At 40.1% G+C, this 24,920-nt stretch overlaps 1 protein-coding gene across 1 annotated transcript in view; it reads left to right on the forward strand.

The window, feature by feature from the left end:
• The window catches only part of DOCK8 (dedicator of cytokinesis 8), a 90,199-nt gene that overhangs the window by 36,071 nt on the left and 29,208 nt on the right, over positions 1-24,920 (forward strand). The window contains exons 15-27 of the mRNA XM_080637645.1: positions 4,176-4,293; positions 5,978-6,048; positions 7,165-7,303; positions 8,867-8,968; positions 9,668-9,763; positions 10,846-11,080; positions 12,200-12,364; positions 14,110-14,285; positions 16,130-16,225; positions 17,559-17,654; positions 18,440-18,589; positions 21,071-21,184; positions 22,214-22,369. Coding sequence (XP_080493771.1) covers positions 4,176-4,293; positions 5,978-6,048; positions 7,165-7,303; positions 8,867-8,968; positions 9,668-9,763; positions 10,846-11,080; positions 12,200-12,364; positions 14,110-14,285; positions 16,130-16,225; positions 17,559-17,654; positions 18,440-18,589; positions 21,071-21,184; positions 22,214-22,369 — 1,714 coding nt within the window. The remainder of the gene's footprint in view (positions 1-4,175; positions 4,294-5,977; positions 6,049-7,164; positions 7,304-8,866; positions 8,969-9,667; positions 9,764-10,845; positions 11,081-12,199; positions 12,365-14,109; positions 14,286-16,129; positions 16,226-17,558; positions 17,655-18,439; positions 18,590-21,070; positions 21,185-22,213; positions 22,370-24,920) is intronic.

The following is a 24,920-nucleotide window of genomic DNA, read 5'->3' on the forward strand; positions in this document are numbered from 1 at the left end:
AATACCTCCAGGGATGGTGACTCAACCACTTCCCTGGGCAGCCTGTTCCAATGCTTGACAGCCCTTTAGGTGAAAACATTTTCCCTAATACCCAATCTAAGCTTTCCCTGGCACAACCTGAGGTAATTTGCTCTTGTTCTATCACTTGTTACTTGGAGTAAGAGATGAACATCCACCTCCCTACAACTTCCTTCCAGGTAGTGGTAGAGAGCTATAAAGTCTCCCCAAGCCTTCTCTCGTCCAGACTAAACAACTCCAATTCCCCTAGCTGTTTTTTCAGCAGCTACCTTTCAGCAGCTTCATTGCCCTTCTTTGGACACTGTCTAGCATTTCAATGTCTTTCTTTGAACTGAACACAGTATTTGATACATGGCCTTACCAGTGCCAACTGCATCGGGACAATCGCTTCCCTGGCATCTGCTATAGGACCATTGCTCTAGTTTTGTGCTGGTTGGAGATGCTAGCACTTCTAACTTCTTCAGAGTAAGAAAAGTGGAGATTAGTATTACTCTGTTGAGCACAGGTGACGGAAACAGCTTAAGCTAGATACTACAGTTTCAGTCAGGTGTAAGTGTGTCTTGATTTATTCTGCTCCTCAGTACACTATTTCATCTCAGTGCAAATTGCTGCCTGCTTTTTTCCAACCCCTATAATCTTTTCTGGGCATCTACTGTACTACTCAGCAGTAAGAGGTTTCATGGAAGGTTTCCTGATTTTTCTTTATTTTTTACTGAGATAAAAGTTACTTTGTCAAATACTGCACAACAAAGCAGAAACAAGGAAACCAAAAACTTCACAAACAGGATTCTGGGAGTGCATGCCCCACTTCCACAAGCAGCTTGTTTGTCACAGTGCTTTCAGACAAGATATTACACCTGACTCCTCATAACAAACTTAATTAATTATGTAATATAGGCAGAAGGCAAAACATGCCACTATGGCATGGTGATCTCTGTATAGTCAACTGAGCAGAGACTCCAGATAAAATATGGATTTGTCTAAACTTCCAGATGAAAGTAAAGCCTTTAAAGAAACATGTAATTATTCCTTAAAAAAGGAATCATAGGCAAATAGTTTAATTAGAAAGGGTTCAGTTCAGTTAATTTTGACATCATAAAGTAAATTCTTGAAAACTATTTTCAGAAGACTTTTAAGCAAATGCAATTCAACACGCAGCAAAAGCATTTAAAAAAAATCTTGGCAAATTTGTGCCTTGAGTAGCTGGTAGCTCTATGTATGAAAACCATTAGTATAATATCTGCTTTCACAGTCTGAACACTTTTATACTATTTAAAATCTGTGATATACTAATAAATATTGTGTTTTGCCTTCCAGAAAACCCGTGATGTTGTCATTTTAATGCCATTGTTCTTCAGCTTTAATGTTAGTTTTGTTCTTTGGTCTGCTCTGTGGAAATAAAAGATACTGCCAGTCAGAAAATCTTGTTAAGGAAAGCTTTTGAAACAACTGAAAGTATTTGCAAATTATTTGTAATGTACACTGAATAAGATAGTGCTCTTTTTTTTTTTTTGTGCGTTTGTTTACAAGAAGCTAGATTGAGTTTTCCAGAGGCCTGTAGGAATTACAGATTGAAATTAACATGTAGAAATCTCAGTTCAAGCAACTTCCTAAAGTATAAGGTACGTGGGACTGAATAATAGTTCTTAAATCCAGTTCCAGTTCTACCAATGACTTTCTGCAAAGACTTGATTTATGATTGTATCTCATATTTCCAAGGCACAGACATATCCACAGCACGATAGCTACCATGCAAGAATGTTAGAAGATTTAGACTAATGTTTATACAGTACGTTCAAACAGTGCTGGGCATTTTTGTTGTAGTTTAATTCCCCAAACTTGAGGCCATTCTTTTCCCACTTCTTTTTCCCTGTCTTGTAAAGGGTACCACTACTGCTTCTGAACAGCCCTTTTGCTTTCTGTAAGCACATCTGACTGTTTCTGGAGGTAGAGCTCTGCACTTTCTGTGGGGGGAGGGAGGAGAGAAGTTTAATCACACTGACCGAAAGTAATTGCTGTGACACGTTGTTTGAATGTTTCTGCTCAGCACAGAGCCTCAAGGGAGACGTAATGCCTCCTGGAGCTTGTCATGTCCTATGAGCATGCTAGGTGTCCTATTATTTAGAAGTCAACAGTATATGCTGCCCTGGCACCCTTGCTAACTGACATGTGGAAATGCTCCTTGTCATTGCTCCCTCTCAGTCTTTTGGAGGGTATGGATGCTGGCAGGCAGTAGCACTTACACAGTGGTCAGCAATGGGTCTACAATTCATGCCTGTGTGAAGGAACCTCTTTTGATCATCTCCACATCTGCCTGCTTTAAAAAATCAGTCATCGCTTTCATCTCTGCAGGATATTCAGTCAGCATCTGTCTCTGTTCTTCTGCAGTGCTGATGGGTTTAAAACATGTGTAAGCAAGATCCCTAAAACTGCTTGAGCGTAAGTGGCACAAGCTTTAGCTCTTCGGTACAGTACCTGCTGGGATAATGCTTCCTTGGTTCTGTAGTCAGCAAAGAGCTCTCCATTTGGGATTTTACATGTCTTTCATCTCAAGTCAGATCTAAATGTAAAATCCAGTGCTCAAGGACATTATATGGATTTGTGACATCTTCTGCTGGGATGCAAATTAATGAAGCCATGACTGGATTATGCAGCCTCCCCTAAATATATTTCTTCACATCTGGCAGACGTAATATTGATAATATCCTTCATTTAATATGTCATTTCCCCAAGCATAATTCAGTGGAGGTTGCTGATATATTTCTCTGTTTCACTTAGCTTTTTCTAATACCTTGGAAAGAATTTGGCTGAGCAGAAGTTGCATTTAAGAAGGTAGGGAAGAAAGTGCATTAGTGTGGCAGGCAGGAGTACTGCTCTGGACAAAGGGAAAGGCAAGTTAACATGCAAGTTTCTTTGCTAAGGCATGTCATGGCTGACATAGTGTGTGTTGCTTAGCAGAGTAGCTTGGACTGTATAGTTGAAGCCTGTTGTCACACTGTGAAACATGGCAATAAGGAGAATCAACCACAGTTTTCCAGGGTTTGAGATGTAACAAATGGAAGATGGACTGTCTGGCTTAATGACACCATTTTCCAAAGCTGCTCTACGTTTTCATCTGATGATGGTGCTGAGGAGGTCTGTGATAAGGACAGGGAGATATTGCGTGTAGCTTCTGACTGTCACAGACAAAAAAAAAAAAAAAAAGAAAGCCCATGAGTAGTTCTCATTGTTGCTCATTGGAAGCCAACATGCTTCCACCAACACTAGTCTTATTCCTTATACTCAGTGGACAAACAATGAGAATCCTTTACAAGTCTATGAAAATGGGGTATTAAATAGACATAATTGTGATGTCAGACTGTAATCCAGATGTAGCTGAACTCTCAGACTTGCCATACACTTCTCTGGAGAAAAAGCTTTCTATTAGCATTTTGACTTTTCTACCAGAACTGCTGGGGTTTGAACTTGGAAGACCAGCTATGCTGCTGAATTCCCCACAAACATTAAAGGTGCTTTGTAAGTTTAGTGATCTGTCAATGTATAGAAGCTAGTAAACAGCAAAGAATGTATTTTAAAGCATTATTCACATTCATTACTAAAAAGTATTTCAGTTTCTAGAATGATAGTTCAAAATTTCTTGTTTGTGTTTACTTGGGTTACTGGTACCGCTTTTTGATTTGCACAATGTAGAAATATCTGCCATTTGTTTGCTATAAACCAGGAATGTATGAACTTCAATTGCTTGTTTTATTTGCTGGTTTACTTGTTTTATGACCTCTGAGTAATTCGTTACCCCTTTCAAAATGTGGTTTTTAACAGTTGAGGAGGGAGCTGCTCTCTTGATAGATTCCTCTTTTCATTACGTCAAGCAGAGATACTCATTCATTTGTAACTGGGAATTATGCATTAAAAAAATAAAATGAAAAAGATAGGAAGACTGCCTTCATAGCTTCTGTATGAGAAACGTTAAACACAGCATGTTCTTCGTGTCACAGTGAGAACTTAACTTTTGAAATGAAGTTGTGTCAAATCTTTCATGATCTAGGTGGAATTAAAGGACAGGGAGAGGAATCAGCAAAATGCTAGTTTGTGCACTTCATTTTGAAATGCAAATACTTGGCATTTACCCATTCGATTCTTCCTTTTCTTTCTTCCAGGAATCTCCTGTATGTTTACCCCCAGAGGCTGAATTTTGCTAATCGACCAGCTTCTGCAAGGAACCTTACTATCAAGGTCCAGTTCATGTGTGGTGAAGACCCGTCTTGTGCAATGCCGGTAATAACTGCTGAGATTTCTTAGCAGACTTTTCCTTACATGTGTTCCTGAGGAACCTCTGAAGAGATAACTCAGTGTGTTCTTTCCATCACCATAGTTTCTAGTGTGGCCTTAGGAAGCCTAACATTAGAAAGCCTGTGAAGCTTGTCATTCTCATCAGAAAGCAGGGCCTTACCCACAGCAGGGAAGACTTGGCACTCAAGTGGAACAGAGGCATATTTACTCCCTCTTATCTAAGTCTTCCTACCTTATTTTCAGAAGAGTGACATCTTAAGTCAGTGCTGTGTTGGAAAACCTAATGGTAAATTCTCAGAGACCTTTCAAGAATGTTGTAGTCTCTCTGCCAGTGTAACTTCTCCATATGCAGTATGTATACACAGATACTCAGGTGTTAACACTGGAAGGCAGAAGTTGGGATCTTCTTTGACTTAATCTGAACAGGTGCACTATCATGCGGTGTAGGTAGAGTTTTCCATGTTTGAGGCATACTGTCTGTTACCACATATGTGTCTGGTACTAGCAGAGCAGGTAGCACTGTTTGTATTCAAGCTATTCAACATTTCTCATTAAAAAATCCTCTCTTCAGCTTTACCAGACTTCAGATGTTCAGTTTGAATTGTTCTATTCCAGGTGTCTGCTTTAGCCTGAATTTTTTTGGAACTTTTCAGACAGTGCAATTAGCTATTTTAGAATGACATTGTGACAAAATCTTTTGTGATTTTTTGTGTTAGAAGGGGGAAAAAAGAGTGGAAATACTACTTTGAGGAACTCTGATCCGATTTTGAACAAGTCTTTGATTTGTTGGAGCAAGGACTGACACCTGACCAGCCTTTATCATACTGCACAGTGCATACTTCACGTCCTTACTCCACATGACCTCTGGAACTGAAATCAGAGCATCAGCACAGTACTTTCCCAAGCCACAATTTTTCCAGAGCTGGAGCTGTGCCATGCAAATATAGTACCATCTTTTACACCATACTGCATTGTTGGTTTCCTTAAACTCTGCTCATATTATGATTAGGTTTTGACAAATACTTTTGACAAATATTTTGACAAATACAGTTCATCTAGCACCGCTTTCTGCTTTGAGAAGGCTTCACCTGTGTGCATATGGACTTGTGCGGTACGGATATCCTTGTCTAAGCTCATCTCGCAGGGCTCCCTTTAAAGCTACTGGATTCCAAGACCTTAACATGAGGCTGTGTCTGCAATAAGGGAAGCATGTCAAGAACCAAAAATGCCTATTTCTCTTCAATGATTATAAAGGAACTTTGGACTTTTACAGTAAAGTGAGATGGATCTCACCCTAAATGAGCAAGCTGCAACTGAAAAACAAACTTCAAAAAAAAACTTTTAACTTTTTAGAATTTAGTTAAAGACAATGTGACAATGAGTAAGAGGCTTACCATAACTTTATTCCTACAATTCCCAACTTTTTAGCATGATAGGAGAATGTGATGTGAAGTAGTCAGTGGCTCTGGAAATAATGTCTGCTCCATTTTCCCTGAATGGTGTGTGGGGAAGGTGTTTGGTAGTAAGACATTTACGTCAATGTGCTGAGATAAAATTAAAATTAATTTTCAGCCTTCAGATACTGCCTTTATACAAGATTTATACAAGATTATGACAATTAGGTGCTTTAGACCTGACTGCTGTTAACTTTATTTTCTTCTTAATGTAGGTAATTTTTGGGAAATCTTCAGGTCCAGAATTTGTGCAAGAAACATATACAGCTATCACATATCATAATAAGTAAGTATTGTTACTATTTGTGTGACTTGAGAAGTATTAATCATGATCTCTTTATGTAATTCTTAGCCTATATAATTCATCAAGCAGTGCTGGTACTAATCCATTTCAAACATTTACATTCTGTCTTATATCTAATTCATACTGCTACATAGAATCACAGAATCATAGAATAGTTAGGGTTGGAAAGGACCTTAAGATCATCTAGTTCCAACCCCCCTGCCATGGGCAGGGACACCCCACACTAAACCATGTCACCCAAGGCCTCATCCAGCCTGGCCTTGAACACTGCCAGGGGTGGAGCATTCACAACCTCCCTGGGCAACCCATTCCAGTGCCTCACCACCCTCTCAGTAAAGAATTTCTTCCTTATACCCAATCTAAACTTCCTCTGTTTAAGTTTTAACCCATTACCCCTTGTCCTGTCACTACAGTCCCTGATGAAGAGTCAGCATGGATCCATGCATGCAAATATGCCCCCAAAGGAATTTATCTATTTGGATTGGAAAATAGCATTCAAAGGTAGTAGAGGTAATAGGTTCAGAAGAGACTATAGGCTATATGCTTTATCATTGCTTATTCTGTGACTGTTTCAAGATTTGACATTTAGCAATAATTAAATTTCAAGCTATTTTTGTGTCTTCAAGGACCTGTCTTACCTACATGCATTTGTGTAAGTGACCATTGCATAACAAATCATTGCTTTTCTTGTTTGGAGCTTTTCAGAGGTTGGTTGAAAATGTTCCTAATCTGAAGATTAAGGAGGAGGAGCAGGAAGCAGCAGCACAACCTTGTAACAGTGTTCACTTTGATGAATTCATAGATCAAAAAAAGCTGAAGGGGCCTCATTCTTATAAATTTATACTTGGGATTTAGGATTTACAGAATTAACACGTGGCAAACCAAAATTAATATTGAATGTTTTTGAAAGTATAAAGGTGAAAGATTCCAGCTGATTCAAAGCTGTAGGTAGTTCATAAATACAGCTGTATATATGTATATATTTTCAGGACTTAAACAGTTTTTAGAACTATGGCAGATAGAAGCCTTCTGGCAAACTTGCTTTCTACTCAGTCTCATACTTACACTGGAAATGTGCTTTGCATTTTTTTTAAACAGGTCACCTGACTTCTATGAAGAAGTGAAAATTAAGCTGCCAGCAAAACTCACAGAGAAACACCATCTATTGTTCACATTCTATCACATCAGCTGCCAGCCAAAGCAAGGAGCATCTGTGGAAACCCTCCTTGGGTATTCAGTAAGTTCATTGCGATATATAAGTGTATGTGTATGTATATATGTGTAACTACATCCTATGCAAATAGACTCTTTTCTTGTCAAGAATTTCATCATATATTCCTTTTCTGGTTATAGTAATAAATCAAAACAAGTAGGTCACAGAAACAAGATGCACCTGTGCTGTTGCATCCTTGCCCTATACTTTTGCATTAGATGTCTTTGAAGTTGATGAATTCAGCTGACAAAACCAAAGTATGCACCTGAATATTTGCAGCAAAGATGCTTTATAGCATATCACCTAGTTTTGTTATATTCTATTTTATTGCAAAAAATCTCAATCCTAAAACATATGCAATTGCAATTATTTACTCTTACCTAACACATTCATAGATGAGATATTTACTCATATAATATTTTCAATTAGGTTTTGTCTGGCATATTGTTTATGTTCTAAAGTGTCTTTTACCCACAGCAAAATTGAAACCAAGGAAGAATCTAGAAGGTAAAATATAATTCTCTTGCAGTCATTATCTTCTTGTTGAGACTAGCATGTTTTAGCGTAAGAAATACATATTGTAGCATAGTCCCTTAGACCTTTTTATTTATCAATCAATTTTTTAACTGGAGAGATTTTAAAATAAAAGGAAAGCATAGGTGATGATAATACTTCAGATTTGAAAACACTCCAGTGCCATGGTCAGCAATTGAGCAGTAGGGACAAACAAGTGCTTTACAAGTGTTCCTGATCTGAATCATAGAATAGTTAGGGTTGGAAAGGACCTTAAGATCATCAAGTTCCAACCCCCCTGCCATGGGCAGGGACACCCCACACTAAACCATCCAACCTCATCCAACCTGGACTTGAACACCGCCAAGAAGTTTGTCTTTGTTTTTTTTTAATATGGTGAATCCTTTCAAATGGGCCTTCTTTTATAAACAGATGCAGTCCCACCAATGTCAATGTCAATGGGATTGGTAGGAAGTAAATTAGTTTGTAGTTCAGGAGTGAGACTTGACATAGATGAGGACTTAATTTTCAAGCTTCTGTTCACCTAAATACAAAATATTCCTGCCTTGTCATACTCAAATGCACAGCCTCTTTCAAACTTGAACAGGAGAAAAATTGTGTCCAAATATCAACACAGAGTTATGGTGAGTCATTCTGTCCTCAATTTTCATGGTGACCATAACCAAGATGTTCAATTTATCCTTAGCAAAACTTAAATTCTCTTGATTTTTGTCAACGTCAAGGATCAGTCTATTCAAAATACGTGATTTTTAAAATAAAAGCGTGGACTCTAGTACATTCTTCTGGTAAGATTTTCAGAAAAATATATGTCACACATGAAAAGCCCTGTGTTTGTTTTCTTCAAATGGGATGGTTTGTAAAGCAGACTTGTACATTTTTCTACAGTAGCCATCAGTGAATTAAAAATGCAAAGAAATTACTGTTGAATTGGTTAGAACAGAGAAGCTTGGGTCAATATCTCATTTGTTGTTTTGTTGACTGCATATAACAAATTAGATAAATAGCTCTAATCATATATAGTCATGAATATTGCTGTGTTTTCATTTGTTTCAGTGGCTGCCAATTCTGTTAAATGATCGTCTTCAAACTGGACATTACTGTCTTCCTGTTGCATTGGATAAGCTGCCTTTTCACTATTCAATCCACTCTCCTGAGGTAACAAAGAAAAATAGATAGTATTTGCCTAATGTAGAACACCATAAGTGTTTTACAAACATTGCTGTCTGCTAGTAGACAATGGCTTCCTTTTATATTTTAAAAGGGGAAAGCTCTGGAGAAAAATGTGTTGTTATTATTGTCACTGGTGGTATTATTATTTTATAGTGTTATAGTGTGTTTTTTAGATTTAGTTATCCAAGCAAGTCCTTGTAAATTGTCTAATCAGGGATACATTTGTTTAGAGGGTGTCAAGTCAATAATTTGCTTTCATCCAGAAGATGATTTGCTCATTTTTTTTTTGTGGCTGTGTGGGAGAGGGAGGAGAAATTGAATCAGGTGCTGCTACTGGAGCAGAAAACCATTCTGTCTGAGTAAACACAGGAAGTAGGAAACTGTCCACAGGGTTAAAACTGCATCACATCACCATGGAGTGCCTTTGGCAGTGCTTTAACTGGGAAACTTCTAACCTTGAATATACCCCCTCAGAAAATACATCCCTGTGCAATGTGTCAGCTTCTCTCCATCTAGCCTATGAGAACAACAAGGTGCCTAGCTGTGGTCCTCTGTATGTTGCTGAATTGAGATATCTAAAAGGAAATCAATAGTGTGAATGCCCCATAGACTTCCAGGTAAACAGGCTTTCAGTTTGATCATTAAAAGGAAGATGATGATTCCCATATTTCTTTTCCATTACAGAAAGTTCCATCTCAGACACCGCCTATTAAGTGGGTTGAAGGACACAAGGGGGTTTTCAATGTTGCAGTGCAAGCTGTTTCATCTGTTCATGCTCAGGTAATGCATCAGAAGCAGTATACAGCTATAGTTTCATTTCAAAGAGAATTCAGATGTCCAGGCCGACCCAGGAGGTTTATGAAATGGAAATGTTTAAGCCCACACAGGTTTAAAAGCAACTAATGGCTATGCAAATAACCTGATATCCTCAGTGAATTAAATCCTTCAGTGAAATGAAATTTGTTGGTACAAGTGAACAAATTAGCACTCTCAGCAGCAAGTCACATCAAGCAATAGGAAGTCTGGTGCCCTCTTAGCTCAGCAAATGTCCACTTTGGCTGTGCTTGAAAGACACTGGCAGGGCACAGTTCCAGTTCCTGCAGTCTTCCATCTTCTTTTCTGCAAGGCTGGTTTAGACAATGTGTCCACATATGCAGAGACATAGCACCTCCCTGCCTCGAGGGGCAGGTTGTACTGCCAGAACTCTTTAGGCACCTCAGCTGTCAATGCCATGTAGTTTGGGGACACAAGCTTAGTGTTGAATGAGAGCTCTATGATTCTGGTCATTTAAATGTAATAGGAAATTGGAGTTTTGCCATATTACTGGGATACTGGTTTGAGGCAGAGCAGCTGTATTTTGTTTCTGCTGCTTTACAGTGCCTTCCCCCATCAACCTGTTCTAGTTACCCCTGGTAGCAGTGTCCTAACAAGTGGAAGCCCTGTGTCTGAAGCTGGTCTATGACCCTTTTGCAGCATGCTTTTTAAATGTAAGTAGGATATATTCATAAGGCTGGAATTTAGGTGTGATGACAGAGGGACTACAGACCTATGATGTGACAGAATTTTATTAGTGAGAAGAAAAAGCCTTTTCATGAAATGAAGCAACCACTCTAGTGAGGGCTTTAACTTTTCTGCTTCTAGTCTGATATAACCAGAGTCTGAATTTGAGCTAGGTGAAGAGGAACAAGCAAAAAGCTGTGACAGCTGTTTTACAAGTTGATCTCTAGGACTAGCCACTACTGCAAGCTAGAAGGGTGAAAACACTTTCTCTCATCCCATCAGGTGGGACAATCAAGTTTGCTTAGCTAGCACCAGCCTGAGCTATATGAACTTTGTTAACTGCAAGTGCACTGTATTTGCAGGACAATCACCTGGAGAAGTTCTTCACCCTGTGCCATTCTTTGGAAAGTCAAGTGTCATTCCCCATTCGACTGATGGACCAGAAGATTACAGAGGCTACGCTAGAGCATGAATTGAAACTCAGCATTATTTGTTTGAATTCTTCACGCCTTGAACCTCTTGTCTTGTTTTTACATTTGGTACTAGATAAACTATTCCAGCTGGCTGTACAACCCATGGTCATAGCTGGCCAGACAGGTATTTACTGGTGCATGGCCTTGAAGTTGTAGTGCAAGCAACCTAGAAATGGGGGCAGGGGGAAATGCTTGCTAAATACCCAGGCTCAGATTTGATATTTGGGGTAGCCCACTTCAAAAGGAGTTGTGCTTCTCAAAACACAGTTTCACTACACAGTTTAATTAGATTTAACTGAGTTCCTGTCTTCTCTCCTTTTCCCCATATGTATAAGAATCTCAGACTCTGGTTGGGAGGTACGTTAAATTCTAGTAGCTTACTTATATGGAAATATAGGTCAAAAAGTGGGCTGTGGTTTAACTTTGTTTGGAATTCAGTTGTTTTGCAAGGAAAGCATCTGCAAATCTCTTATCCTGCAACTGAGATTGCTGACTGCACTGTATCCTCTCTACAAATATCTTTAGGCAGAATTGAGTAAACACATGAATGGAGAGAGCATAGTAAAGAGCATGGATTTTTCTGTTACTGAGTCTGCCAATTGCCCATCACAAGTATTAACTCTGGAAGGAAGGCACACTTGGAGTGATGTAGTTTATTTCTTGTCTCATTTTGGTAAACAACACTTGTCATTCACTAACAGGGGCTTTGAGCAGCTTGGTCTAGTGGAAGATGTCCTTGCCATCTGTCCGTGGGCAGGGGTTGTGGAACTAGATGATCTTTAAGGTTCCTTCCAACCCAAACCATTCTGTGATTCTGTAATTTGTGAAAAAGCCTGCTACCTTGTATTTATCCGTCAGCAGAAGACTATAGTGAGTCTTGGTGTTCTTTGCATTTTATGCGAAATGTGTGAAGACTGCTAGAAATGGTAATTAACAGTTACGGTCTACTTTTATGTAGCACAAAGTGATGGAGTAGCAGTGATTGAGTTGAAAGTCAGCGTGTCTACTGAAGAGTGGTTATTTGCCTGGGTAGACCTTGGATCTGGTCAGGTTGCTGTCTAGAGATCTGAATTTGTTAAGGATTGAAGTAAAGCATTAGGGCTAGTTGTTGATGGAGGGGATGAAGTAGGATTAGTTGTTGTTGGTACAAAGAATGCCCTCACCGAATTATATGATTCTATGATTCTGTGATTCTGTATTGTATAATATAGTGCTGAGACCAATTATTGCCTTTGTTTCACAGCCAACTTTTCACAGTTTGCCTTTGAGTCTGTGGTTGCAATAGTGAACAGTCTCCACAACAGCAAAGACCTGAGCAAAGACCAACATGGGAGGAACTGCCTCCTGGCTTCTTATATCTACTATGTATTTCGTCTGCCAGACCCTCAAAGGGAAGTAGTCAAGCCAGGTAATGTTGGCACAAGGGCTGCAAAAATACTCTTTTTTCTTGATACATGCTATTCAGCATGGTGCTTCTGACAAGAACTTAGGGAGCTGGCTTATAAAATAGCAAACACAACTTCTCAGACCCAGTCTGCCTACTGTTTAAGCACATCTCTGTTCAGATATGTAATTTTTCTCAGAGGAAGGGATCTCAGAGGAAGGCATCTCAGCACTACTATGGACTTGCCCTCCATAATCTCTATCTGTCAGTCATTCATTTAAGATGCAAGGTTGAGGTGAAAGGACTCCACAGCTAGATGCAATGCTGTATTTTCATGAAGTTAAAAGTGAGAGGCATCTCCTAAATTGAGGCTTTCTCTAGAGAAATTTTCTCCAGAAACTGAAATGGTGTTAAGATGCAGATTTCTTACTGGCTTATACATCAGTAAACTGTTTTCCATGCAAACTTACTTACTGCCAAGTGGCGTAGGGTCAAGCTCTGCCAATTTGTCCATTGCATTAGGAGTGTCATCAGGGGATAAAACCCTGTATGTTGGCCAACAGATTGGGGGAGGTGATCTTTCTCCTCTACTCAGCACTGGGGAGGCCACACCTGCAGTACTGTGTCCAGTTCTAGGCTTCTAAGTACAAAAGAGATATGAACATGCTGGAGAGAGACCAGCCAAGAGTGACAAAGGTGATGAGGCGACTGGAGCATCTCTCCAATAAGGAAAAGCTGAGAGATCTGTGACTCTTCAGCTGGAGAAGAGAAGGCTCAGGGAGGATCTTCAATGTATACAAAGACCTGAAAGGAGAGTGCAAAGACGACAGAGCCAGGCTGTTTCCAGTGGTGCCCAGTGACAGGACCAGAGGCAATGAGCAGAGACTGAAACATGGGAGGTACCCTCTGTCTGGAAACACTTTATTCTTGTGAGAGTGACTGGCACTGGCGTAGGATGCCCAGAGAGGTGGTGAAATTTTTCACCTTGGAGTTATTAGAAAGACATCTGGACATGATCCTGGGCAGCTGGCTCTAGGTGACTCTGCTTGAGCATGAAGTTGGATCAGATGACCTCCAGAGGTCCTTTCAAACCTCAACTATTATGTTATTCTGCCACAGTCCACTGTCCTAAAGCCTAAAATCCTAAAGAATTCATTTGAGTCATTGCTATATATCAGCTGACTTACCACCAAGTAGCTGTACTGTGGGAGCTAAAGAAATATAGGCCCTTTTCTCTTTTAAATGTTCATTTAAATCCCTCTTGAGGGACATTTAGACTGATGTTAGGATGAGCTAAAATCTCTGAACTTACTTACACTTGGAAATTATTTATCCTGGAAAAATAAGGTCCATGGGGAGGCTGAAAACTAGGTAATCATTTAGTGAAATTCCTGCTGGCAGTGATCTCTGCTTTCTTGGATACTTTGAACATGTTAAATCTTATGTGTTGAAGGTGACATTTTGTGTTTAGGCCTGTCTTAATCTACAGGAAATTAAGAAGAGTTGATGGCAGAAAAACAGAGCTATTGTAGTAGAGCTGCTTCTCAGGTAGCCCAGTTAAGATTTTGTTACTGCTTTTGTTACCCATGCACTTTGTCATTCTATGCCTATATAATTGTTAATGAGGCAGTTTGTAGTGAGACTTTCAGGAGCTCTATGCTATTTGAAGCATTGATGCTGTATCAGCAGTGAGCAAAGCTGGCTTGAATCTCGTTTTTGTCTCATATATATGTCTTCTAGTCTTAGTTCAAACATCTTCCTATGTGCAGGTGCAGGCAGCAGTGGCATTTCAACAGAGTCTCGTTATTACACATTTGGCCGCACTTCCGCTATGTCTGTTGGGAGTAAACTGCTGCAGAGCCGAGTGATCAGCTGCAGCAATCCTGACATTGCTGTTACACAGAGTGCTACTGATGAGGAAGTCAAAAGCATCATGTCATCCAAGGTAAGAGAACAAGGTCAAATATCCAAGGAATTGTGTGGACCCAGACCTAATAATCTAGATTTGTTCTGTGATGGTAGGGTTTGCTTGTTATAAATTCACTGTATATACCACCAAAAGCACTTGCGGTTTAGCTGATTTGGCATAGGTAAATGGTAAATCCTATTGCTAAATTCTGATGTCTCTTGTCAGTGAAAAGAGCAACAGGTAAGAACTCTGTCTTTTACTTGAGACACAGACACTCCACAGAGATATTTTCTTTATTGATGTTCCTCAATCTCCTACTGTTCCTGACATTGGGGTTCTGTTCACATTTGGTGGCACGGCCTGGTCCAGGTGCACAGTGTCAGTGTGAGAAAGGACTACTACCAATTACACTGGGAACAAATTCACTTTCTAAAAGGAGTGAAAGACTCCTCAGAAGAGAAATAGTTTTCCTAAAATGCACTGATAATTTATTCTTGCTCCTTTTACGTCTTTTGGTTGTTTGGTTGGTTGGTTTGGGGTTTGGTTTATTGTTTGTTTTGGTTTCTTTGTTGGTTTTTTTTTGTTTTGTTTTGTTTTGTTTTGTTTTTTGTTTTTTGTTTTTTTTTTTTTTCCAAATCGCAGAGCAATTTCTATGATAGCAGCCCCATGATTTTATATCACCTATAGTACAGATGATATTTTGCAGATTTTGTAACTGGGTCTTTCCGAGTACTTAATTCAACCACAGAGTGAATAATCTGTCTTTCTTATCCACAGCTACATATGCCACTAACAGCTTGCAGGATAGAAAGGATGATGATTTCCAAAAAGCTGAGTTTTGCTTCCCTGATTGGCATCTGGTGCTTGCCAGTCTACAGCATCTGAGACTCATCTCAGGGCTTGATGAGGGTGGCTGTGCTTAGCTGTTTGGGCAAACCAAAATCTAGAGTTCCTCATTCAGCAGGAGCTGGGAAGCTGTGCCTCTGAGAAAAGCAGGATTTTTCGCCTGTGTAAGGAGCCTGCTCCTAGCTGCAGCCCTGGCAAAGCTCCACAGCAGCATGTCTGCTGAGCTCTGAACCGTGTCCCCCATCGCTTCTCTTTGAGCGTTACCTATGTAAAATACTGCTTCTCAAGCAAGTTATTTTCAGAAACATTTTGAAGTCTTCTCTCCACTGAATGATCACATGCCTCTCCAGTTAAAGTGAATGGGTACTCGTCTTCAGCAAATTAAACCACAACGAGTAAGATGCACAGGCTTTGCCAATCTGTTTGATTTGTTTATACAGACATAAATATTCGTCCATAGCAATTTTTAATAATGTAGATTTGAACTAAATAGCTTTACGAATTTTTCTGTAATGTACAGTGTGCTAAAAAAGAGAGCTCAAGGCAGGCAATTTTTTTACATATTAATGCAGAAGTAAAATGTTTGACATTACAGCTTCATCACTTCGATAAATGCAGCAATTCACAATTGGGTATTGCCATTTCATTTCATTTTAATTTGGCATTACTTTTAATGAAGGAAAGACTCCCAGATGCTATTTAATTTGGGATGTAGAGCCACCGGATAAATTTAAAGGACCCTTTGAAATTTACCCTTTGAAAAGGTGACTTGTAACGCTTCAAAAATACATCTGCAGTGCTGCAATTGGACACGCGATGGCAGTGTTGGCATTTGCACGCTCCTGCGGCTGCAGCATTCGGCTGTTCTTAGGCCTCCGGTAGGGAGTGAAATGCGGGGAAGGAAAGAGAGGAGCTGTTTAGGTGAACGTCTGTGCATACCTTCAAAAAACCCCCCCAAAACCCGCTGTTGATTTCGTCTCTCTTAATCATGTATTAACTTCGTATTACGTATTTCTTCTGGCTATGCCCTCCAGCCTATGGATCACAGCTCCAGTCGGATGTCTTTCTGTGTTGAAGGAACAAACGACATGCCAAGCGTCTGTGCAAGCCCAAGACCACCCAATAAAAAGGTAGCCTACCACTAAGCATGAGGGAGCACAGTAACAGAGCCTGGAGCCTTCTGAGGCCGTGCTGATAATTAGTGGTTCAAAATGAGGAAAGGGGAAAGAGAGAACAAAATAACAACCATTTTTATTGAATAAAGAGTTTGTGATGGAATATTGAATCAGTGGGTAAATATTACCCAAAGTTTTCTCCTTCTGCTCCTGAGTCTTTAGACTTTTTTCTTCTTTTCTTCTTTTATCAGGACTGATTTAGACAAGTAGCAGCCTGCCTGGATCCTCCCTTTGCTCTCTTTCTCAAGATACTAGGGCCTCTGACTTTCTCCACTGCTGTTTACCCTTGTATACCTGCCTTTACATGTTACAGTAAACCCCATTCAGAAATGTTTGCCGTATCTTTCTTCTGTAATGAATGTTTTCTTTTCCCCTTTTTGTCGCTTTTATAACCAATGAATTCCTTCCTGTCTTGACTATTCATTCCCAAATAGCTTTTTAACAACATAGAAGATACCATGTCACATTGATAATTTTTCCAGAGCTGTGCCTTGTGTTTGGCATTGATCATAACAGTGGCTTTGGATGAAGAAGGAGGGGAAAAACCCTGAAATGAGCAGTTTAGAATCCTAATTACAGTTCAGAAACTCTCCTTCCTTACTCCTTTTTATTGGTTTGATTTCTGCTAAAAGGCATAGAGGTTTATACCCTGTCTAATTTTGGATGGATTAATATGTTCTATTCAATTTAAATATGCTTGAGAATCCCATTAAATTTATTGTCTAAGTCAGGAATAGAAAACAGTTATTATAATAAAATTTCAGTCCAGATTTGCATTTCCTAAAATTTTAGGTATTGGGATTGGGTGAGATGGTCACATCTCACTGCAAAGAGTATTGTCTCCAGCTACAAATCTCTGTGCAAGCTCTGTTGCAGTTATCACTGTGTGCTTCTTTCCCACCACAGAGACAATCTTACTTATACCTTCTCTCAAAAAACATGAATGTGGTAAGTGAAAGTGCTTAGTGGAGAGTAGGGAATGTGACTACTCACTGTCATGCATATAGCCAGTGGCCTGAGGATAGACCAAAGGCATTTTCCAGTTTAGTTATCCAGGACTCTGGATCCACAGGAAATGGGTCCCAAAAAGTCTATTTGCCACCAATGTTACTTATCTGTCGTTTTGGTCAAATCTGCCTTCTGATCCTGCAGGGACGTCAGCACATCCCTATCCAGCTGCTGGCTTTCCAGTTTGGGGGTGTTTCCCACAGGGAAGAGGAGCAATGTTGAAACTGAAAGAAGAGTTGATTGAAAAAACATTTCCCAACACTCTGTGTTTATTATCTAGCATTTCCACGAGGAGCTGGCACTGCAGATGGTGGTCAGCACGGGTATGGTGAGAGAATCTGTCTTCAAGTATGCCTGGTTCTTCTTTGAGCTCCTGGTAAGCTTTGACAGTGGTATTTTACAGTAGGTAAATGGAGAAATGTAGTGGGTACTCCAGGCACAGATTTAGTTGGGTGATAATCTCTTCAGTTATTCAGCCACAGTGTGAAAAGTAGAAAGTACAACTAAAGAATCCTCCATATTCACTTGATTCCCCACTGACAGCCTGTGATGGCAAAGTCCTGTGCAAACTCCATGCCCAGTGGTACACAGCTTGCAGAAGGCTGACAGACAGACACCAAACCAAGCCCTTCCTTTTCTGTAAATACTTGTTCCTGTCTTTTCTGCTTTGCTAACAGCCTGAGAGCAGTGGCAAACAAAACTCACAAAAAACTCACAGTGTCACAGAGCCCCAAAGCGATAGATGTCAGTGGAAAAACCATACTGATTTTCAGTGGCAGCATATGAACAACCCAACATCAGGTGAAGAAATAAGAATTAATTCCAGAAGTACCACTCCCTGTCTGTCATCATGAAGGGCAAACGCTGCAAATGGCATTTCAGAGCTGCAGGTGCCAGGGTCTCAGGGGGGTCATTCTGATTTCGGGTGCTAAGAGTAGCCAACTGCATGAACCTGAACAGAAGTCAGTGTCTGTGTGAGTCTTAGGCTGTCTGCTGTCATTGCAAGTACATGTAGGACCTATCACAGAAGCTCTGAGAAGATGAAAGTGATTACATTCAGGAAAAAACAAGTAAGGAATCTTACTCCCAGGCACAAAGTTAAAGCAGTAGTTTTACCTCCAGTTTGGTCATTTTTGTATATTTTTTTTTTCTATTTTGCAGATAAAGAGTATGGCTCAGTATGTTCACAGCATAGAGAAACAAGATAACCCACGAAGAAGCCGGTTCTCTGATCGCTTCAAAGATGATATTACTACTATAGTTAGTGTGGTTACTTCAGAGATTGCTGCGCTTCTAGTCAAACCACAGAAGGTAAATGCATAAAATAATGATTGTGGATCCTTGCTACTCACCTGGTGTTACACAGAGCTATATTTAATCCCATTTCACTTTCATCAGTGTTACGAGACTTAGGCTAAAACTGAGGCGGTATTCTCACATAAACCTTAACTGAGTTGTGGCTGTGCAAGATGCAGCCTTGTGCTCTCCTGGTAGACAGTTTGTTTTCATTCAGCTCATCTCTCCAGCCTGCTTCTCGGTATGACTTTAGGATGCAGGGAGAGAATTCCCTTTCCCATCAACAGGAAAGGTTGGACACCTATTTTTAGTGGTAGTGATGCTTTATGCCAGGTCAGCCAGGGCATCAAACTTGCAGCCCAAGCAGGGTTTATTCCTGCTACCCTCATTTCTGTGGCATAGTGGTTATTTCACATTTGACTTCTCTGATGGGAGTGAGCTAAACAATATGAAGGCTGTATTCCTCCTGAGGGCTGCAGAATCCAAACATGAGTGATCTAACTCCACATCTCTTTAAAGAGGCACTGGCCACATGAAAATTAAAGACAAAAAATAAGCCCTAAATCCCATAAAATTCGTTTTCCTGATAATTTTAACAAGCTGCACTGATACAATGGATTATAAAGTTGAAAGGATCACAGAATGTAGTTTGTATTTTAACATTAATACTGTCAGTTTATATCACTGATGTCACTCCACATTAGCCAATAGATGAAAATTAAGGCCACAGATAGGCACTTGGGTAACTGTTGTTTGCTCATTCGTTGCAACTGACTTTTTTCATACCTCAGAGCTGCCAAATGCACTGTGGCAGCCCAGCACTGAGCTCTGCCACAGGGCAGGACCAGACTGGTCAGCTGGCCTGCCAGGTCAGCTTCCCGATCCACTTCTCTGCATGTGCGTCCCGCTGTGCTGTTGAGGAGCAGAAGTGGGAAAGGGCAAATGCCAGGCAACTGAGGGCAGAGAATGGTGCAAGTTATTGTCACTATCCACCAAAGAATTGTTCCTGAAGCTTTACCCTTTGGTACCCTTTGGTGTACTTTTGTGATAGCCACATGCAGAGAAATTGTTTTCACAGAAATCTTTCCTTAAGGTGTCAGTGACATTTTTCTTTAAGGTATATTGTGTCATAGAAATTTGTTACGTGAAAGATTTTTGAACAGAACTAGAAGTTTTGACAAGAAATCAGTATTTTGTGACTTCCTCGTGAAAAATACACAGGTTTTTATGGGCTGTTAATTCAGTTCAGTTTTGATAGAGCAAGGGTATAGAACCTGATTGTGTTTGAAAATCCCACTGCAGCCTTTGCAGAATGAGGGCTGATGGTTAGCTGTACAGGGCAGCAGTAGGCAGTATGCTTCTGATTATAAATCCAAGCAGTAACAATCTATGTTTCAGTACATGGTTGAGCATGTCCAATTGCCCTGGGATTCTGCAGTGATATGTCTGGTGTATTTTAAGCTACCAGGCAAGGTAGTGGGAAAACTAATTTTGTCTTCACAGCAGAAAAATGCCTTGCTGCGTAAATTAGGGATCGTGGGAGATGGATGTATGTTATTCCTGAGCAGCCACACAAAGGTTAAAGTGCAACCACCCTGAGGTACTGCACACCTGTCCTCGCTAGTCAGAGACACTGGTAGGGGCAACATTTTTCTCTGTCATCGCTGTCAGTCTTGACTGAACCCCCCTGAGGGCTCTGAACATTGAATCTGTGCAGATCCCTCAGGCAACTCCACAAATTCTCCTTGGTGAGCTGCACGTGCTACTGAGATTTTGTTATTTGAACTGGTATGTTTGGAGTACCTGCAGCCTTATTTTAGGGGGCACATGAAGTTCTGTGTGATTTTTGCTTGGGGCTGCATATCTCTGGTAATCAGGCCAATGCAAGAGCTTAGCTGCTGAATGGTAAACCCCACAGATCTAACTCACTAGAGTTTTTTTACTTAGTATTTTTTTAAGCATTAGTTTTATACTAAGATTTCTAAACAAAATGCTTGGCATTCCATCAGCAAAGACAGATTTTTATTAATAATTTAAAACAGCATTTTATGTTTTAAGTGTGTAAACCAGCATTCTGTAATGTTAAAGGTTCAATTAAAACATAAAATAAAATAAAATAAAATAAAATAAAATAAAATAAAATAAAATAAAATAAAATAAAAGCGTGTGCAGGATTCCAGCCCATAGGTAATTCTGAACAGGTCTCAAATTCCATTTCATGTTGTCAGCCCAAAGGTTTGTGTTGATAAACTTGTTCGTTCATCCTTTGATGTTCCCTGTGAAAATTACAGGAGTTGAAATAATTTACAGGAATGATTTGGTATAATTTTAACAAGATAATGTAAACTGGAGAACTGAAACAATCGTCACCAGTTTGTTCCATCTGATGGTTTTGGGAGCTGTCTCCTATACTGGTTTTTCATGATTCTAAAAAGTCTTCTGCCTTTATATATGTTTTATACATCATAACTGCACTTTTCCCCTTTTTTTTTAAAGGAAAATGAGCAAGCAGAAAAAATTAATATCAGCCTGGCGTTTTTCTTATATGATCTTCTTTCTTTAATGGACCGAGGATTTGTGTTTAATCTCATCAAACATTACTGTAACCAGGTACGCACCATGCATGATTGGGATTGCATCTGGCTTATGGCCAGTCTGGCGTTCTGTTCTGATTCATTTATCCATCAAGATCCTTTGAGTTGTGCTAAAGAGCTAGGTAAATTTCCTATTTCTTATTGCATATGCAGAGACTTTAACACTTTTTTGAACTGTGGTCTGCAGAAAAAAATTGACTGGAGCTTAAAATCCTTTTAGAAATGTCATACCTTGCACTACTGCAGAGCACCCATGGAGCCACTTTTCTTCCTTTACTTTTTTACATCCCTTAGCAGACCATGTGGTCCACAGACCATACAGAGCACCTTTCGATCTCTGACTCCTCCAGTGCTGCAAGGACATTATTTAAATTTGGGAGATTCAATCAAAATGATCCATCTCTGACTTCCCACTATACAAGCCTCCCCCCCAAAAAAAAACAAATTTATGCAGGATGTTGCTGTGAAATTATTTGTTGTATTTGAAGGGGAAAGTTTTCCTTCTGTTTTGTGACCTGATATACCTGCTGTAGCTTTTTTGCCAAAAGAAAAACCTCTGACAGCTGATGGTAGGTGGGAGAATGCAAGTTGGCTACCAGCCCTGTTTCCTAATGTATGTGCAATACTCCATTGATGTCATTGTTCATATGATGAAAAATGACAAGACCACTCTCACTCTGTTGCCCAGCAGGACTCTTTATGAGTTTGCCACAGGCTCAACAAAGTTTTGTTTGGTTTTAATCTATGTATTATGCAAAAGGGAAAAATTACTGTATTTTTTCTTTTGGGATAAAATACCCCCCCCACATTTCATTGTCTCTTAGGAAGCTGGTAAGTCAGCAGGGGCAGGGGGAGAGGGACACCACCACTGCCAAAAGAAGAGCAGCTAATAGATGGAAACTCATTAGGTAGAGGGAACAAGGCAGCATTTTAGGGCATGCTGGGCTATTTGTCTAATTCTGTTTTGGGAAGCAGAATATTTCATCTTATGGTAATTTAAATAGTGCATGCCCATCACATGACACTTTTTGTTTTGCTTTTCTAGCTCTCAAACAAGCTGAATTCACTCTCCACCCTTATTTCCATGAGACTGGAGTTCTTGAGAATTCTCTGCAGCCATGAGCATTACCTCAATCTGAATCTCTTCTTCATGGCCTCTGCATATGCTCCAGTATCCCCCTCTCCCTCCTTATCTTCCCAGGTAGGCATCCATTAGATGATATTGCATCAACGTCACATAAAGCACACAGGTACAGATATCTGTATTCAGATACTTAGGTTAAAGTTAACCTCTGTTATATCAGGGAGAACAACTTCCCTCTTGAAAGAAGAGGGGCAGAAGAACAAAGACTAAGAGAGCACTACTGCAAGACTGCATCTACAGAAATTAAAGCTTAACATGACACAGATGTATGCCCCTCTAGAAACATTTAAACAGAAAATGACTGTTAAGGAAGACATACAATGTCTAAAAGGAACATGGCTCTGAATGCTGATTTACAGGTGCACCTATATCCCATCCATACACAACCACAGATACGTATTTCCATATCTGTTTTGGAGAATTATGGCTAGCAAACTTTCTGTGCATTTGCCTTCTGGCTGCACTTCTTGTTCCCCAAGTGGATGTAAATGCTACCACTGTGCAAATTAGCAACTAAATCGCTGCAGTTTTCAATATCCTGCAATCATGGATTTCTGTTGATCATTAATGTTGTTCAGAGCAGGATTATCATTCTTTCCTTTTCAAATAGCCTCGTGCTTTGTTCTGGGTTTCTCCCCACCCCCGTGCTACAATGATTGCCATGACTTTCCCAATGATTTTTCTGTGCTTTCACTTTTATTTGAGCTTTATGATCTTTTTGAGTGGAAACACTTAGGTATCCTGAGTAGGCCTCTCACACAGTTTTTGTGAACACCTCTCCTCATCACTTCTCATTTCTTCCAGGATGTCATTTCCAGTACATGCAGATTTTTCCAGACTTGACCTGATACTGACACAGCTCTGAATGTTAGGACCTTCCATCCGTCATCCTGGGCGTGGAGTTCACAAGCATATTGAATGAAGAAATTGTTGTCTGGCATGCCACACACTATTTCACCAGTCTTATGCCCTTCTCCTCTACATTCTACTTAGGTGGTATCTTGCTTTTACCATGAGGCAGACTCCCTAACAAAGGGTGCTAGCCTGCCTGTTTTCCACCTCAGTAGTCTTGCAGAGGTCAGGACTGGTATGAAGCATTTCAGTGCAATACCCCATAATTGCACATCCCTTGAAAGCAGGGAGATGGAACTGAAGCTAAGACTGGAGGGAGGTTCAAAAACACTCTTAGTAATGGCAGAGTTCAAATTCATTATTTGTTTTTCAAGTGTCATTGCCAAAGCATTAGTTGGATGCTAAAATGATACCTTAAGGGTTCTGACAGCTCAATAAGATAAATAATACTTTCTTGAATTCTTTTCTTTATCTCATAAGAAAAGCAATAAGGTCTTAGCATCAGGATTTCCCAATAGTTTTGCTTAATGATAATCCTATATGCCAAAGAACAAGAAATGGGACTCTGCTGCTTATGGGGAAAAAAGAACTGAGCATAGCTCCTGTAACTAGTTCTAGCAAATCAGAGCTCGGCACACACCAGTTTAATCATCCTTTCCTTCAAGCAACATCATCAACTCTTTCTCCTGTAGAAGTAACCTGTGAAGTGCAACCTGTGCAAATCAATAAGGCTTTTGTGTTCTTTGGATGATTTACTACATTACCTGGCCACCCTTGCACTAATTTTGATCTGTCTGGAGGAGTGCTGCCCAGCTAAAGTTAGATTTTCAGTAAGAAATATGGCCTTGTGAATAAATCTTTTGGAATTCCTGGAGAGAAGCCAAATTCACTTAACTTGGTGCTCTACACTCTAACATTATTCCACACAAACAGTACAGCCAGTGCCTGTCTGCTTGAGGTTGAAATTGGAGTGGACTTACGTAGGTGGACCCAAAGATTGGGGATGCTCAGAGACATGACTTTCGTTTGAGCCAATATGCTGGAAAACAGCTGCCACAGTGTGGTATGCTGCTGCTTTCTGTGCTTGTTTTCTGGGATGATTTCCAGGTGACTGGCAGAATTATTAGGAGAGAATACTGAAGAATATAAATTAAAAGCAACATTTGGACCCATAAACCCCAGTAACTGCACTTGGAAGTAGAGCCTAAGACTTATGTTCACCCCATCAGGGGACAGAAACATTCCAGGTGACCTGGGGCACACACACCTATGATTGGAGAAGCTCAGAAGTTCACAACACATATATAGCAGCAACTTTCCATTCCTGGGCTGGCTGTATATCAGTCAAAGCCATTAAGTTACAGCAATTTGAAGGCTGCTCTAAATTGTGGCAGCTGACAGCAAGCTCAGCTAAGGATTTCCAGGCTGAAAGGAGATGCTGTTTGCATGCCTTTCCTGACCTTACTTCTGTAGATATCATGGATGCTGAAGAAGGCAAAGTGTAGAGCTTCTGATATCAAGGTCTCTCTCAATGTTGGGGCAGCCTCTTGCTGTACAATGTCCAGTGGCTGCTCTGCAACAGTAACAACATTGTAAGGAGTTGTAAACATGGAGGAAATTCTGACTGTGTCCTGTCCAAACTAATGAATATAGGGTAGGAAAAACGCCAAAGGAGTTTCTTGCACAGAATGGAATGGATGAGATTGCAGCCTAGCAGGCAACTTATCTGAAACTGTATGCATTGTATTGCACACTC

Source organism: Psittacula echo (assembly GCF_963264785.1).
Source record: "Psittacula echo genome assembly, chromosome: Z".
In the NCBI taxonomy this organism is placed as follows: domain Eukaryota; kingdom Metazoa; phylum Chordata; class Aves; order Psittaciformes; family Psittacidae; genus Psittacula; species Psittacula echo.